This window comes from Microtus pennsylvanicus, chromosome 10 (genome assembly GCF_037038515.1).
Source record: "Microtus pennsylvanicus isolate mMicPen1 chromosome 10, mMicPen1.hap1, whole genome shotgun sequence".
NCBI lineage: Eukaryota > Metazoa > Chordata > Mammalia > Rodentia > Cricetidae > Microtus > Microtus pennsylvanicus.
The window spans coordinates 81,508,320-81,526,667 of NC_134588.1; the positions used below are offsets into that span (position 1 = coordinate 81,508,320).

Below are 18,348 nucleotides of genomic sequence, written 5' to 3' on the forward strand. Positions count from 1 at the left end.
CTAGGCAAGTACTATACCATTAAGCTCCATACTAGCCCAGAGCATTTAAAATGTACACAACTACCTATGAAATAGACTCCTCAGTGCCAGCCTGACCGGCAGTGTCAGGAAAGCAGAGAACTGTTAGCACACAGAAGAATGGGCTTTCTTCACAGCTGTACTCAGGAGACCTATTTTTTTTTTTAATTTATTTATTTATTAAAGATTTCTGTCTCTTCCCTGCCACCGCCTCCCATTTCCCTCCCCCTCCCCCAATTAAGACCCCCCCCAGCCCGAAAAGCAATCAGGGTTCCCTGTCCTGTGGGAAGTCCAAGGAACCCCCACCTCCATCCAGGTCTAGTAAGTTGAGCATCCAAACTGCCTAGGCTCCCACAAAGCCAGTGCATGCAGTAGGATCAGAAACCCATTGCCATTGTTCTTGAGTTCTCAGTAGTCCTCATTGTCCGCTATGTCCTATTTTAAACAAATGTCAAAATTGACATCTGCTAGACAGGTTCAGCTCTGCTGGCAACATATTATTGAAACACTTTATGAGATTTATTTAAGAACACTAAACATCCGGGTGGTGATGGCGCACACTTTTAATACCAGCCCTTGGGAGGCAGAGGCAGGAGGATTTCTATGAGTTCGAGGCCAGCCTGGTCTACAAGAGCTAGTTCCAGGACAGGCAAGACAGGCTCCAAACCCTGTCTCAAAAAACCAAAAACCAAACAAACAATCAACAACAACAACAACAAAAACCCATTTGTAGATGGAGCAGCGGGCTGTGTCCCACCACCTGGCTAGCTTTACCCAAAATAATTACTCGGAAACTGTATTCTTTTAAACACTACTTGGCCCATTAGCTCTAGCCTCTTACTGGCTAACTCTCTCATCTTGCTTTAACCCATATTTAGTAATCTGTATAGCACCACGAGGTGGTATCTTACCAGGAATATTCTTAACCTGCATTTGTCTCGGAGAGGAGAGTCATGGCGACTGCCTGACCCAGCTTTTCTCCCAGCATTCTGTTCTGTTTACTCCACCTACCTAATTTTCTGCCCTATTAAAGGCCAAGGCAGTTTCTTTATTAACCAATGAAAATAACACAAAACAAAAGACTCTCCCACATCACCCATTAAATATTCAAACAACCTAATAAGTTGTACATTAGAAAACAATTGTACCAATAAATTAGCTGTTCAAATGGCCCAGGATATAATATCAAATTCTATTTCAAATGCTTACTAAGCTTTAAGGGCTGGAAAACCGTGGTGGCTTGTCTCTACCCAGGCTGACTTCACTGTTGAGTTTCCTTGTAAGGTTTCTGTAGAGGTAGCCAGGCTAAACCACAAAACCTGTTACCATAATAAATAACACACTAACCAAAATCCTATACTGGCAGGAATAAAGAAGGGTCTGCAGAACAGAGTTAATTTCCTTAGCCATGAGAGTAATTTGAGGAACTAAAGAACATCTTAGCTGTTTTTCTTAGGCTCCAAATGCACAGAATAGAATCAGCACTCTACTTCATGAGGGAATATATTCATTATAGCACACAGTAGTGAAGATTTGAACAAACGAGGTATAGCTCACTTTCTATTTCTGAGATAACAAAAGAAAAAAATGATTAGGCAGAACTATACATTATAGACTATCACAGTTTCCATCATAAATATATCAGATTACTAAACCAATAAATAACATGTTTACTGTTCAAGATAGGAACACAATTTGTGAGGTTTTAAAATATGCTTTAATCCTGATATCTGTGCACCTTATAGAGAAAAAGTCATGTGACCGATACAAAACAAAACAAAAATACCAAAACATAATAACAGCTTATTCCTTTCTATATATTTTACAATGATAATGTTCTGAAGCCATTAAAAGTACCTGAGGAGATAAATCCATGTGTGGGGTTTAACACTAAGCAACAGTCTATCTGGCAACACTGGCCAGTAATCAAACAATTACAAAATGGAAAGTACATCTTGTACAAGCTGACAGAACTATTAAATCAGAGGAGCTAAGAGCAGATGCACTGACACTGTAAGAATTACCAGAAAGCATTAATTTCAGCATTAATAAAATGGCAGTAAATAGATGACAGCTGCCAGATGAACTCAGAAATAAGGTTACTGGCCTTGTTAAGCTCACGTCTCATTTTCTCAGGCACAAACTGATCGAGGTAGCGTCGGAAGTGAAGAGCATCAATGGCAACGATCTCTGTGCAGCGTCGCTGCCAGTCGTCCCTGTGAAGGGACAGAAAGGGAAGGGAGGTAAGGAACAGGTAGAATCCTTCAAATAAGATCCCTGTAGGAGTCATGTTGTTGACATTTTGGCAGTGTTACGGTATTAAAAACAAACAAACCATAATCATAGGTCCCAGCAAAGCAGGAGGGCAGGAAATCATTATAGTTTTAGATTCAGAGGTATGCATATTGCAGACTGTTGTGCAGCAAAATGAAAAATCAAGAGACAACATGAGGTGACATATTGTAAACAAGTACATCATTTACAGTGAGCCTCAGAGGTTAAAGGATTTGGGAGAAAACAAAAGAATATTGGTCTTTGTTTTCCCCTAATACCACAGACATAGTATTTACTCTGCTTTTGTTTCCAGAGATCTGTACTAAATCACTGGTGTGATTACCCCATACTGCACAAGAAATAATCCTGAGAAGTCAAGTGTCATAAAAATATGTACTCATACCTACTGTGGCAACTGTCAGCTACAAAAACTCTCTGTAAAAACTCACAGAAGCAGACAAGATACACTGCCCACAGAAATGAAGGCCTACCTGAGGTGCTGAGTTTGGAAACCCAGAAAATTGAAAACTGATCATATTGGTAGCCAAGCAGGTTTTTATACTAAAGATAGGAAACCTCAAAGCTAGTCTGTGGGTAATTATGGAGATCACACAGAAAACTGTTTTACCACAGGTATATGAGGCATAGTTAGCTTCAGCTGTCAACGTAATACACGTGGGAAGAGGGAGCGTACCCCACTGGACTGGCTGGTGGGCATATCTGTGGGCCATTTTCTTAATTGCTAATTGATATACAAGGACGTAGCAAGGACACTGTGGGCAGTGTCATTTCTGGGTAGGTGGTCCTGAGTCATGTAAGGAAGGTAGTAGAACAAGACAGTAAACAGGATTGCTCCATGGTCTTTTAACTACTTTAGCTCCTGCCTCTAGGTTCCTGCCTCAAGTTTCCCTTTGCTTCCCTTGATGATGAACTATAAACTGTGAGCCAACTAAATAAACCCCTTTTTACCACACCAGAGAACCCAAACAAGAACGTATTTTATAAAATAAAAAGAAACTACAGCCTGGACTTGACAGTAGGACTGTGACATAGATACAGGTACCTCCTTTTGCCAGAATGGGAGCAGGGAAGAAGATATCTTAATTAAGGGAGCCATTTTAGGGTTGGCAAGAGACTTGACTCTAGAGGGGTTCCCAGGTATCCATGGAGATATCCCCAGCTAGTTCCTTGGGCAGCTGAGGAAAGGGAGCCTGAAATGGCCCTTTCCTATAGCCATACTGATGAATATCTTGCATATCACCATAGAAGCTTCATCTGGCAATGGATGGAGATAGAGACAGAGACCCACATTGGAGCGCTAGACTGAGCTCCCAAGGCCCAAATGAGGAGCTGAAGGAGGGAGAACATGAGCAAGAAAGTCAGGACTCCGAGGGGTGCGCCCACCCACTAAGACAGTGGGGCTGATCTAATGGGAGCTCACCAAGGCCAGCTCGACTGGAACTGAAAAAGCCATGGGATCAAACTGGACTCTCTGAACGTGGCGGACAATGGCACTGGGTTTTGATCCTACTGCATGTACTGGCTTTGAGGGAACCTAGTCTGTTTAGATGCGCACCATCCTTGACCTGGATGGAGGGGGGGAAGGAAGGACCTTGGACTTCCCACAGGGCAGGGAACTCTGACTGCTCTTTGGACTGGAGAGGGAGGGGGAGGGAAGGGAGGGGGAGAGAAGTGGGGGGAAGTGGGCGGGAAATGGGAGGTGGGGAGGAGGCAGAAATTTTTAATAATAAAAATAAATAAATAATAAAAAGTCAGTGAAAAAAAGGGGGGGGGGACACAAAGTGATCTTCCTCCCCAGCTGGCATAGTAAAGTTTCTATATCATTTAGTGAGTAAGCAAAGATGCTAACATATGAAGTCTATTTCAAGAAGAAAGGGAACAGCAGCAGCAATATTTACTGCAGACTTTGCTGTCAAGTAGTATGTGGCATTAGGCAAATTGTCTCAACATACATTCCCCCATGTATCTGATAACATGGAACATTTAAGGACAGCTAAGTGATAGTCAAAGGCTCAAACTCCAATTACAAATCATTCTAAGTTTGGGCTTGGAAGTTAACCTCTATGCTTAGAGAAAAAGAGCTGCAGAATTATGCCCTTGTTGCGGGAGATCCTCCCACTCCTCCAACCTATCGCCGCTGAGATACCAGCCCCTTGGGGCGTGGTCTCTCTCCCTTTAAAAAAGCGGCCACTTCCCTCTCCTCTCTCTCTTCACTTCCTGCTCCGCTGGCGACTAGACTCCTGGTTGCGTTGCATAGAGGGCCGTTGCCTGGGACAGTGATCTGTAAGTTTTTCCCCTTTAAATAAATATCACCCTATTAATCATAATCCCAAATTGGTGTGGCATTGTTTGTGACTTACGCCTTCATGCCCTGATGGTTTTTGCCTCAAACTTGAATTTTTATTCTTCTTTTTGATGTCTGGGACATGACAAAAGTGTTTTGCCTTCCAAAAAAAAAAAATCTGTGATGCTAAATTTAAAAATAATTTAAATGAAGTCACCACATTATGGGAGAGACAATGCCTCCTCACCTAGACATCTTAGGCCACCAAGTAAAACCTCCAGTGCCAGGTATGGGTTAGAGGTTGTTGAGCTGTTGGCTAAAAGGTCCCACAGACTCCCCACAAACATACAGGCTGTTGCTGAGGACAACATTTACTTATGTCATCAATCACAGAGAAATCAAGCTGGTGCCCAACTAGGAGATTCACCCTTACTGACAAGTGATCATGGTGCCGGAAGGTGCTCTGCACACTATCGGAGGAGAAAAATAATCATCAATATTGCCCAGCTACAAACCCTGTGACCTACAACAGCAAGCTGCCTGTAAGATATATATTGGTACAACAGTGGCAGAAATGTTACAGGATCAACCAATCACTTTCTGACTGGATTAAAGGCCCACTCCATGAAATGGAACCTATAGTTGACACGACATCACTAAAGTGGCCAAGAACCTGAGACCAGATTATGTCACAGGTCTCGGGGAAAATCTACTATTATTATTCTGCTAAAGGAACAGAACAATAAAATTACTCCTAATGACACATTACTAGAACCGTAGGCCAGTGCTTTGCTCAAACCTTATCAGAGAAGCCGCTTTCAGTGCATGGTAATTAACATAGGAAACCCCCAACTGGACAACCTGCAATCCCAAATGGGATGTCTTCATCAAACCCCTCTCAAATCTCAGGGATCTATATAGAAAAGGAGCCAGAACTGATGAATGACTTCAAGGGAACTGTTTCCCAGAGACAAAAGGATTGATAAACATATGAACTCATAGAGATTGTCATAATATATAAGACTACAAAGTCAAATCAGACAAAATCCCAGCAGTGAGAAGGGGAGGTGGACAAAAAGTCCTAACCCTCATCAAGAACTCTTTGCAACTGATGCCTGCTGAGAATAGGAAAATCAGTTTTCTTTGATGGAGTGTTACTGCTCTAGCAGCTACACTACCTATGGCCTATGCGCAGTAGTAGCCGACAAACAGAAGTGGATTTCATGGGTTTTTGTTGGCTTTATGAAGAAAGAGAGAGAGAGAGAGAGAAAGAGAGAGAGAGAGAGAGAGAGAGAGAGAGAGAGAGAGCGCACCTAAACAAGAAGTTGGGTAGGTAAAAAGACAAAATATATGATCAAAATATACTGTATGAAAAGTATTTAAAATGAAAAAATTAATAAATTTCTGGAAAGCGCAGAGTGTACCAGAGTCACACACCCTCCTTCAGTTTCAGTCACACAACACTAAAATCAGAAACACTCACTTTTCACTCCCATCTTCATGACTCCGGGCCCAACGGTAAGTTTCAGCATAGCCTGTATATTCACTGTACTGTTCAGTACCTGCAACAAATAGTCTATTAATGGTGAGAGCATTCTACCAAAGGTGCTCAATAAGGTGAGAGTACTGTTCCTTTCTTCCCTTTTTCTTTTCGGTATCTTGAGACAGGGTCTCTACACAGCCCTGGCTGTCCCGGACTCGCTACCTAGACCAGACTGGAGAGCTCTGTTCTTCTTTCTATTTAGCACTGTGCCCGAAAGATAAGCCAGGCCATGAGGCCACCACCCCTGCTGTCACCAGAGCAATAAACACAAGAAAAGAAATAAATAGTGGCCGGGAGGTGGTGGCACATGCCTTTAATCCCAGCACTTGGGAGGCAGAGGCAGGCGGATTTCTGTGAGTTCGAGACCAGCCTGGTCTACAGAGCTAGTTCCAGGACAGGCTCCAAAACCCTGTCTCGAAAAACTATATATATATATATATATATATATATATATATATATATATATATAAAGAAATAAATAGTGGAAAACATATAAGCAGGGTTGCGGAAGTAGGTCCATGGTAGATCATGAACGGGGGCCCTGGGTTTGACCCCAACACAAAATAACACAAAGATAAAGTAAAATGTAAAACTGTCTTGCAAATGTCATCATTGTTTATACAGCAAATCCCAAGGAATTGCTGAGAGTGGGAAGAAAGTAGGAAAAACTCATAACTAGGAGTTAAATCAAAGATGTCTCTCTATATACACCTGCAGTAAATAATGAGAAAACAAAACACCAAACATCCATTAAACAGTGACAAAAAACCACAAATTATCCCTGAGGAAACTAAGTAACAGATGTAGAATACTAAAGAGAAAAAAAGACCCAAACAGATAGAGAAATAGAACATTCCTTTGAAGTAGAAAATTCAATATTATCACAAGGTTAATTCTTGATCTATATATCCATCTCCAAACAACCTTTTCTTCCGTCCACATCCCCCACACCCCCTTCGTGACTCAGGGCATTGTTATATTGCCCAGACTGAAATTAAACTCGGGGGGTCAAGTGAGTCTTACACAACAGCCTCTAAGTAGCTGGGGCTACAGGTAAAGCAGCACATGTTTAAAAAACACTAATTAAACTGGGTGTGGTTGTGCCATGACTTCATGGTCATCAAAGAAGAAAATGAAGAACAAAATAAAACAAAAGAAACAAAAAACAAAATCTAAAGTGTTCAACTATCTGAATTCAACAGTTTCTAGATTTTGGCCTAAAAATAGATGTGGGAAAAAACTATGAAACATAATAGAGGCTATAGGATACCTGACTGTCAGTAAAGGAAGCTATAATAAAGCATCCAGGAAACTAATACTGTTGAAACATGTAGATATTCATATAAAAATATAGACCCAGACTGCTACCTCATGTTATGAATACACATTTGAGACAGAGGAGCGACATAAACATAAAACTATAAAATTCCCAGAGAAAACAGGAGACACCCTAACCTCAGCATGAACGGTGGGGGCTGGGACATCAGGAGTTCAAGCTGGGCATCATGAGACCCTATCTCAAAAACAAACTTATACAAACGCTTTACTGCATTTAGCCAAAGATTTCTTTAACTGGATAAAGAAATGCAGTGACCACAAAACTTACAAATGAAACAAAAGCTACACGGGACCAACATTCAACAGTCAGTGTCAGGAAAACCAGATGTATGGGAAAGGCACCCACGTGACAAGTGTCTCACAAAGGACCTGTATTCAGAACAGGTGACGAGGTCTCAATAACAAAAATAAGCAGGAGCTAAGGAACTAGAGTTTAGTGACCGAGCCCTTTCCAGCATTTGTAAGCCCCATGTTTAGACCCTAGTTTTGCAAAATGACACAAAATAAGTTAAAAAAAAACCCACACAACTTAATTTACAAAAATGGACAGAAATCATAAACACACATCTCATATCAGAAGTACACAGTTGGCTAACAATTATGAAACAATGTTTAACATTATCGGTCATTCGTGATCACACTAAAACCACAGTGAGATACTGTAATAAATCTCAATGTATGGCTAAAATAAAAGTGGCCACAATAAGGGCTAGGTGTGGTGAACATTATTTTTTAATCTCTGTACTTGGAAGGCCCATGCAGGTGGATCTTTATAAGTTTCGGGTCACCCAGAGTTACATGGCGAGGCCCTGTCTTAAACAACAACAAGGCCACACTAAGGGCTGACAAGGAAATAGAATAAATAGAAGTCTCATATACTTCTGGTGAAACAATATGGCACAATAATTTTGAAAAATAGTTTGGCAATTTCTTATAAAATTAAACATGAGAGCCGGGCGGTAGTGGCGCACGCCTGTAATCCCAGCACTCGGGAGGCAGAGACAGGCGGATCTCTGTGAGTTCGAGGCCAGCCTGGTCTACCAAGGGAGTTCCAGGACGGGCTCCAAAGCTACAGAGAAACCCTGTCTCGAAAAAACAAAACAAAACAAAAAAATTTAAACATGAACAGTTTGATCTGGAAATGTCATTTGTAGGTATTTATCTAATAGAAAACAAAAAACAGTGTACCAATAAAAACTGTACAGAAGGGGCCAGAGAGATGGCTCAATGGTTAAGAGCACTGGCTGTTCGTCTAGAAGACTCAGATTCAATTTGTAACACCCACATAGCATCTCACAACCATCTGTAACTCCAGTTCTGGGGCACCAGTGCCCTTTCCTGGCCTTGACAGGCAGCAGGCATACAAATGGACAGACATAGATTTAGGTGAAACACTCAAACACATCAAATAAAAATGAATTCATCTTAAGAAAAAATTGCTCAGAAGAATGCTCATAGCAGTTTTACTCATGATAGTTGCATATCAGTCACAGATCAACCACAGGGCCAGAAGGAATGAGACCCCTATATGAATAGATTACCATAAGGACTAGGTTCACATGACTGTGGGAATGAAAAAGCAGGTTTAATAAGCAGGCTGGGACTCTTTAGACATGGGCAGCAGCAGCTGTCCACAGAAGGATTCCTTCTGGAAAGACTGCCTTTAAACTGACTGAACCAAACCCTCACAGATTAAGGCAAATAATCTCCCTTCTTAAGTGTTAACTACTATGGACTTTTAATCACAGCCACAAATTATCTTCACAGCAACACATGAATTCAGTGTTTGACTGCATACATGGGGGCTGTGGCTGAGCCAAGCTAACATACACCCATTGTAACTTAGCCTGTTACTGTGTCTTATACGGAAGCCGGAAGAGCACAAGGATGGGCTACTTAGACTACAGATTGAGACTCTTTCTGAAAACAAACAAACAAGAAAAAAGGAGGGAGGTCCCAAAGACTAAACAGTCCAAAAGTAAATTATCAAAAAAATGCACAGCCAGTGGGGCTCACACAGAGCGATGGATGCTACTTAGTATAAAGCAGAGCCAGTGCACACCCAGAACCACGACAAGTTTAGGTAGGTGGATTCTCTAGTCCTGAGGAAATATATGATGAAATACTTAGGAGTAAAAGGGACCAATGTCTCTAACACACTCTTAAATATTAGAGGGAAAGGAAAGGGAGAAGAAAAAAGGTAAGCTGGTAAATCTTGACAAAGACTATGGGAAGCTGGTATGGTGACACGCACCTGTAATCCTAACTCAGGAATCTAAGGCATAAAGATCATGAATTCAAGGATAGCCTGAGTTGTAAAATAATAAATTTTGTTTCTTCCAAATACATTATACGCATGTCAATATATATTTATATATTTACATTTATATTTACCAGCATTATGAAAAGTACTCTATTTTGGGTATACAATATATAGTTTCCCATAATAAAGGTTAAATACTACAATTTTCAACTTATTGTTTAGCACACTGCCTCTTAAAATAATTTTAAAGTAATTTTTATCTTAATTGCCATAAATTTTGAATTTTTTATGCTGCAAACCAAGAAAACAACTCTAATGGTCTTGCTATTTCTTGTGAAGAGCCTTCCTAGACTGTGGTACAGCTGGATGTTCTCGTGTGTACAACAGCCACACGTGCAAGCCTAACAAGTAAAACAGAAAGTGCAGTATTGCCTGAAGTCACAACAGGCTGCACGGACTACATAATGGACTCTCAGACTCACATCTGCAGCCAGGCACAGTGGCTCAGGAGACAGAGGCAAGGCTGGGACTGAGTGCTGCCTAGATGACACTGTAAGACCGTGTCTTAGGAAAGGAAAGCAGATCTTCAAAGAGCACTCTGTGGTGAAAAAGCACCACACTGACATTAGGAAACACGGGACCACAAGAGACGCTTCACTGGTCATATGACCTTGACCAACCAGCATCATCTGAAACTCTGGGTTATTAATAGTTGCTTATTGTTTTACCTCATGGGATCACTTAGAAAACCAAGTAAGCCAAATTAAAACTCCTTCAGAACCATGTCAATGAACTTAACTTTGCAAAGCACTAGAGGAAACAAAGCATTAGCAATAACACTGTCTAGTCTACTGCCTAAAGGGAACTGAGAGCTAGCCAGGAACACTCTTGTTTTCTGTTTTCTGCCTAGCAGTAGACAAGTCTCACTTCTCCTGTTTAAAAACAACAACAACAACAACAAACAACAACCACCCTTGCCTACTTTGATCTCTTAATTTAATGCAAATACCTGCTTTGTCTTTTAAAACTGAAATGGTTGAAGACTATAAAATAGCAATTGTATGTTTCTGCCCCAGTGAGGACACTGCCAGCCTTCTTTTCACAGAGGCAGAGGACAGATATAGCTCCTTTGCAATGCGGAAATAAATGCTTCCTTCTGCTCTAAGCAAATTAAACCTTAGGTTTTCTAGGTAGACAAGTGATAAATCACTGTCTTTTGAAAAATGAATGCTTTTAATGTATTTCTAATTCAAACTTATTAATGAGCAGTGATGGAAATGTAAAAGGGAACACGGTGGGACGAACCATGAGTTAGTCAGATGGTCTGTAACAATTCAGGCGAGGCAGACCTTCACTGGAGGAAAAACCTTTCAAGTGTTCATGGCAGTATTATGAGCTTTAGACTTAGTAAGAAATATATCTAGTTTCTCTTACTATTAATAGACGTTTATAGTGAGCTGAGGAAAATACTAATAAATTAACAAATTCTACTTGGCTGTGGGTTGTGCTCTGGGATAGGCAGTTCACATGAACGTCATACACCCTACTCCATTTATCATCACTCATACAGAAGCAACTACGGAGTAGATGTGACGCTCTTGTCTTCAGTATTCACGGCTAGGAAATATTTTGTAAAGATAAGCAGCATAAAAACATTTGATTTCTAAACACTCTGGAAAACACCAAATGAACTCAGATCTCTCTCAACAGTCTAGAGACATTAGCAATGGGCTGTTTATGTAGGGATGGTGCCCGTACTTTCTATCTCACCAAGATGGCACAGAATTCTTAACCATGGTTTACTTTTGGTTAGTCTTAGCACTTCTGCTGACTGAGTAGACACCCGTGTAGACACTCCTGAAGGTCTGAATTCACTGTTAGGAGGGTCTTATGCTCACTGATTCACCTCTAGGAGGGTCCCATGTAAATTACTATTCTACTCATGAAGTTTCATCTGTAGGCATGTGTAGGCATCTGCAGTACGTGCTCACCAAACAGAAGCAAGAAGAGAACACTGTAGAGCCCCAACACTTGCTACTGAAGCTATCTGGAAGATATTTAATTCCTTCACTCCATTTACACTTACCAAAAGGTCTCAGCTACTATGGGTGAACCACAGCAAACGGAAATAACACTGAATAAAAGTATTTGCCTGTTTGTATGACTTGTTTCATATTCACTTAAAAGTCTGATAGCAACCAGATGCCCCACACTGATGACAAATTTAATTTATTTCCAATTTCTCAAAACTCTTCTACAGATTCAGGCAGCATAGTCACAGCACAGCCATTAGGTCACTGAGCTTAGCTGCATCACTGAAGGAATGGAATTGATCAGGCAGATAAATTGCAGTGCATGGTTAAGAGTCTCCTAAGAAGGGGGATGGCAGAAATCCAGATACAAAATAGATGATGAAATGGTCATTTCCATTAAGGGAACATCACATCACAGATATTAATTAGGAAGCACTGTAATAAAGTTAAGTGCATGTGGGGGAAAATGCTGAGTTAAAAGTCACCCCAAGTGTCCTTAGCTTGAGGTCATCACCAATCTGAAGACAGTCACAGATCTGCTATTTTCCACTCCCTTTCCAATTGCTGCAGCTAAGTCAGATCATGGACAATCCTAGAAGGATTCTTTTTCAGGAGACAAGCTATCTTCAGGGGAGAGTGGTGGAGCCAAGAGGGAGAGAGACAGAGACACATACTAATGTTTTCCTTCTAATATTTCGAGAAAGTGATGTCCCTTATTTACTATAAAATTAATAGCAGATAAGATTCTTTTCATACCATAAGAGAATTAAAGGAAATAAAAAAAAGAACTAGCTTTGGATTTAAATGCTCAGCATTTTACCAAGGTTTATTAACCTATGCTTTTTAAAGATAAAAATCCTTTTTGAAAATTGATGGGATATTTCGTTGCTAGTCTTCAGTTCAAATCCTCTGAATACTAAAAATATTTAAAATTTGTCATTGCTATACACAATGGAAACAGTAACAGCCAGGACTTCCAGAGTTCATGTAAAGAGCACAGTACAAGTGTTCAAATGGTTTAGCTGCCAACAGTGGGGATTCACCAGTCCTTCCCCATTTTTCAGTTCTGTAATCTGTGACTCTCACCTCCCCCTACGGTAACTTCCTCACCTTCATGCATCTTACGTTCCTACACGATGATCAGCAGCTACAGACAGTCAAGCACTATGGAAGCTGACAAGCTGAGAACAAAGGGTGTATCTTTCCAGTTCAATACAATTTTGGAAACAACTTCAGAATTATAGAAATTCTTCATGTTATTAACTGAAAAGTCACAAACTAAGGATCTGTCTAAGAGAAATAAATTCCTTTGCTGAGATTCTAATTTTAATTTGGCAATAAGCTACATAAATTTTGCTGGTTGCTTTACCTTACCAAACCATGAGATCATGTGGGTAAGAATGTCTAAACAACATGAAGCCATTCTCCCAAGCAGCAAGATAACTTTAAAACCTTAACTACTATGGAAAGCAGCAGCCCGGTAGCAGCTAGAGCAGAAACAAGAGTGCTGAAGCTCCTCCAAAGCGTGACTTCCCGAGAACAGTCATTAGACCTTTCCCCTGGGGAGACCTCACACAGAAGGCTGTCTTGACTTTACAAACCTGGAGCTTGTCCAGTGTGAGAAGCCTAGTGTCCAAGAGTTGTACGAGATCAGCACATGTCCCTGCCTACTTACCATGGAGACTGCCTAAGGTGGTGGTCACCACATGGGGCAAGCATCCAAGAAAAGCTGACAACAAGATGTCAACAAGGAGCTTAGGAAAATTCTAGCACATTCCTGGGAGTGCAGAACACTATGTGCTACAAATGCCAAGGAAAAACCTGAGCTTTCCCTACTGCCCAAGCTTGAAGCTTTATGGAAGTGGCAGGGTATGGTTAAGCAGCCATCGAGGACCTAGGAAGGCTGATGGTGCCAGCAATGCACACAGAGCATTCAGAAAAGTAGGAGCCCACTGACTCCACTCATCTAAGGAATCTGTATACTCATCAACTAACCACTAAAAAACTGAACAGAAACCTCTGTGATGACACTCCAGAAACAGTACAGATTCCACAGAATTTGTTCAGGAAAGGAAGTGAGCAATCCAAGCTAATAACAATAATTTTGATTGGGGAATACAGTTTCTAGGGTTGCCATATTATTTAAAATATTCAGATCTCATTATCAACTACAACAGGACCACGGACCTGTGTAAAGAATGAGACAAGTGTGCCCCATACCCGGGAATAAGTAGTCAACAGTAAACCAGTAAACCGATGCTGGACTTAGTAGAAAAACGCAAACATATCTTAAATATGTTGAAAGAATTGAAAAGAACTATGTCTTACTTAGTACTAAAGCAAAGTAAGTATGAGAATGATAATTCTCACAGATATATTAGGGCCTGCCAGTGAGTAAAGCACGGGCCATCAAACCTGACAACCTGAATTTGATCCCCATAACCCATAGTGGAAAGAGATATCTGATTCCTGAAAATTGTTCTCTGATCTCCAAACCATACTGTGGCATGTACATATACAATAAATAAATAAATAAAAAAACAAACAAAATATAATAAAAAATTAAAAAATGGAAAAATTCTTTTAAAAGACACATTAACATAAAGACAAATGGGGGAGGGCAGAAAAGAAATTCTGGAATTGAAAAGTACAATAATAAAAATTAAAAATTCACTAGAAGAATTTAAGAGCAGATTACAGCTGGTAAATGAACCAGTGAATTAGACCAAAAATCAATTGAATCTGAAGAAGAGAAAAAATAAATAATGAAGAAAATGAACAGAGGTCCAAAGACTGGTATATTACCAAGTGTACCAACATCTATATATTTGGAGAGAAAAGAATATTTTAAGACATAAGGGCTTAGGGCTGGGGTTTGGCTCAACTGGTAAAAAGATTGCTAGAAAGGGCTCCTGGAATCCCATCCTGGTGCTGGGGAGGACAGACTAGAGGATTTCAGAGGCTTACTGGCTAGGCAGCCTAGCCTAATGAGTGAGCCGCAGATCAATGATAGGCTGTCAGAAAGGAGGTAGAGAGCACTCCTGAGGACAACATCCAAGGCTGTCCTCTAGCTTCCACATGCACATGAGCACACATGTAAATGCACCCCTTATATCTGTACCTGCACAACACAAACAAACATTACATAAGACATGACGGCCAAACAGTTAATAAACTTGATGACAAAAATAGATCTAAGCATTCCAGAAGCTCAATGAATTACAAGTAAAGTAAAATCAAAGAGATCCATACCCAGAGAAATCATAATAAAACTGTTAAAAAAACAAAGACTCCTACGAGAAAAACAAAGGGGAAAATCAAATACTCTCTTGAAGGTTGTCTGAAAATTATCAGAGGCCAAGAGTGTGACATCAAGACCAGAGCTCAGTCTTAACTTCATCATGCACCTCTCTGCATACACTTTAGTTTTATATACTTCAGATATAAGTCATAGGGGACACTTTAATAACAATAACCCAAATTCTCCTGTCCAAGGAACCACAATCTAATCTAATCTCAAAGCAATAACAGAAAAGAAATTCAGTTTTACAGGCTTAGAAAAAAACCCAAAAGTCCCAGTAACTGGCAAAATGTTTTGTCTTCCTGTAGCTATATTCTTTCAGTCACTCACATGAAGGGTGCCACCTGGATATGCCAACAACTAAAAGATGGGGGATAAAATGTACTCAAGATATTTGTAAGAAAAAAGATAATAATAAAAAAGTATAAATAATAAATTTAAACTACTGGGTCTGGGGCCAGCAAAATTGCTCAGTGAATGGAGGTGCCATCAAGTCTGATGGCCTGATTTCAATCCCTGGAACCCATACTGTAGGAGAGAAACAACACCTCAAGTTGTTCTCTGACTTCCATATGAGCTGGAGGAAGCAAGCGACCCTTCTTCAACAAATAAAGAAAAGGTAATAAAAATAAAATATTGGGTCTATCGCTCAAAGAAGAGAAAAGTCTTGTCTGGGCAGCTTTTGGGGATTCTAGACCATTGTGCAGACACACACACTCACACTGACCTGTGATAATAAGACACTCATTGTGATCCAGCACCTCAGTGAAGAGCCGTGAAACAATCAACTCAGGATTGATTAAAAAGCGGATTTCTTCTTGTACAAGTCCTGCACCAGTTACACCACCTCCAACAAAACGATTTGCAAAATCCACCTATTGGAGAAAATGTAGTGTGTAAAATAGTGTCCAGAACACCTACAAATGTTACAAAGAAACACTTACTCAATGGGACCAAATTTTTTCTTTCCTGTGAAAACCAGACCCCCATCTTCCTAAGGAGTGGCTATAGTTGCTTACATATCTTCCTTCTCAGGACAGCTAACACCTATTCTTTGGGACCTAAACTTCCTAAGAAACCTGGAAAATTCAGCTTTTAGATAAAATATCAAATAAAAACCTTATCTGTGTCTTTCTAGTCCTAAATCAAGATTAGTCTTGCTCTGGGATTTCAAGATCATCTCCCTACATCTACCTACTGTTCAACCTCCCTCTGTGTATTTTAAGTGATTTTTAAATAATCAAACTTTTATTTTCAGGAGTTGTTTTGCTTCTATGGAAGAATAAAGGGATAGAATTTTTATTCCAAATCGAACCCCCAATTTGAATGAATACTACCAATAATTTCTAAAAATACACCCAATGGAGGGAGGAAATGAAAATCCAGTATAAGAACAAAGATTTAACTCCATTAATATTTGCAATTTAGTCTGTAAGTCTACATCAGCATTTCTGATTCTGTTCCAGAGTGTGGGCTTCATTCCCGACTGAAAAGCCACGATCCTCAAAGGAGCTCAAGTGGCCTGTTGCATTACTTCAGTTTTAGAAAGAGAGATCATGTCTTCAATTAGATTGTTTAGATTATTCTAAAGAGTTAGATTACACAGATTGACACAAGTTAAATATATATATATACCCAAACATACAAGAAAAACAATTTATTACAAACTGTAAGAAGTTTTAATTATTATAAAATATAAGATCTCCCAAAACTTGTTCTTATTTTCTAAAGCAATAGAAATGAAAATATGAAGATTATTCTACAGATGAATAGGCAAGAATACAAATCTTATGTTCATCAAAAATGTGAAAAGACAAAAATTAATAAAGGGCAACATATTCTTATTTTACTCATAAGATCTTAGAAAGTATTAAAGCATACTATTGACAAATTATTGAAAAAAATACATATTTGGGTTTGTGCACCAGAGTACTACTGAGATTAAAACTCCAGAATAGTTACTTCTCACAAATCTCAATAATGGAATGAGTAAAAGCTGAGCACAGAGGAGACAATGCAGCTTTCCAAAAGGAGGCGGCATTCGATCCTGAGTTGGCTGGCAGACTAGGGAAAATGGAAAACCTTGTGAACAACTGTTAGAAAGGACTATAAACAGTGTCCCACTATTCCTGCAATGTAGAGGACATCACATGGGAGTTACAGATGATGAGAAGGTGGTCTAGGGTATTCAAATCTTGAGGTTCTGGGAAAGATTCATTTAGCAACTTGGACCAGGGTTAAGATAACTCAGGGCAGAGTTTTAGTTTCAAGAATACACTAAAGGATGCATAATTAACAGCAATGAGGTAGGCTAGATAACTACTGAATAACTATAATAGGCCTCGAGGCTGTGGTAGAGTATAGGAAAATCCAGAAATGAAATAGATAGCATTTGACAAATGTGGCTATCACTGTGATGCTTCTATGAATTACAAACAGGATTTGAGAGCAACATAACTTGATTTTTACCGGAATCAGGTACATAACTAAAATAAAAAGGTCTGATTTATCAAACTTATACACTACTTGATAATAATTATGAGAAACACACCACACGATATTATTGTGCACTTTTTGATAAAAAGACCCTGACACTCATTACTTCTAAGGTGGACACAGAAATACACTGTGAAAGCCAGAGCTTAAAAAAGAAAAAGAAACCCAAAGCTTCTAGTTCTTACAAAAGAACTTATAAAGAGCTCTCTAACAGGTCAGAAACCAGCTTCAGTACACGAATATAAGCACATGAGTGTCTATTTACTTTTAGCCACTCATTTGCCAAGTCTCTTACTTTAAAGGCACTTGCTCATACTACTCAGTTTCTGCATTATGACCTGATAAAAAGAGAAATGATAACACTCCTTACGGAGGTTTTGTTGTTGCCATTCACTATAATATAATTTATTCGCTACATAATGAGCTTTTGGAGCACCGCAATATAATATTCCCTGACCTCCTGGGGAGATGTGGAATGGGTACAAAGAGCAATTAATAAGAGTTAGGAGCCTTTATGGAAGTCTTTTAACTTACCATATTTCATATATAATATAATGCAGGCAAGCGGGGAGAATCTCAACCCTGATTGTTGGTAAATGATTCCTTGTTGAATTGTTCTGTAATGAGAGGTCAGCATTCCTGCGGTGCTAACTAGCAATAGCTTTGCTTAGTTCTTAGGTACATTATGCCTCCCTCATTTTATCTAAGACTTTAATGCAGGAAAGAACCACATAAAAGAAGAAATGCAACAGAAAGTGATATCCATTTGGAACAATT

At 39.7% G+C, this 18,348-nt stretch overlaps 1 protein-coding gene across 1 annotated transcript in view; it reads right to left on the reverse strand.

Moving 5' to 3' along the window:
• The window catches only part of Parg (poly(ADP-ribose) glycohydrolase), a 104,195-nt gene that overhangs the window by 22,048 nt on the left and 63,799 nt on the right, over positions 1-18,348 (reverse strand). The window contains exons 13-15 of the mRNA XM_075988771.1: positions 15,803-15,950; positions 6,081-6,159; positions 2,126-2,234 (exon numbers count right to left, since the gene is read on the reverse strand). Coding sequence (XP_075844886.1) covers positions 2,126-2,234; positions 6,081-6,159; positions 15,803-15,950 — 336 coding nt within the window. The remainder of the gene's footprint in view (positions 1-2,125; positions 2,235-6,080; positions 6,160-15,802; positions 15,951-18,348) is intronic.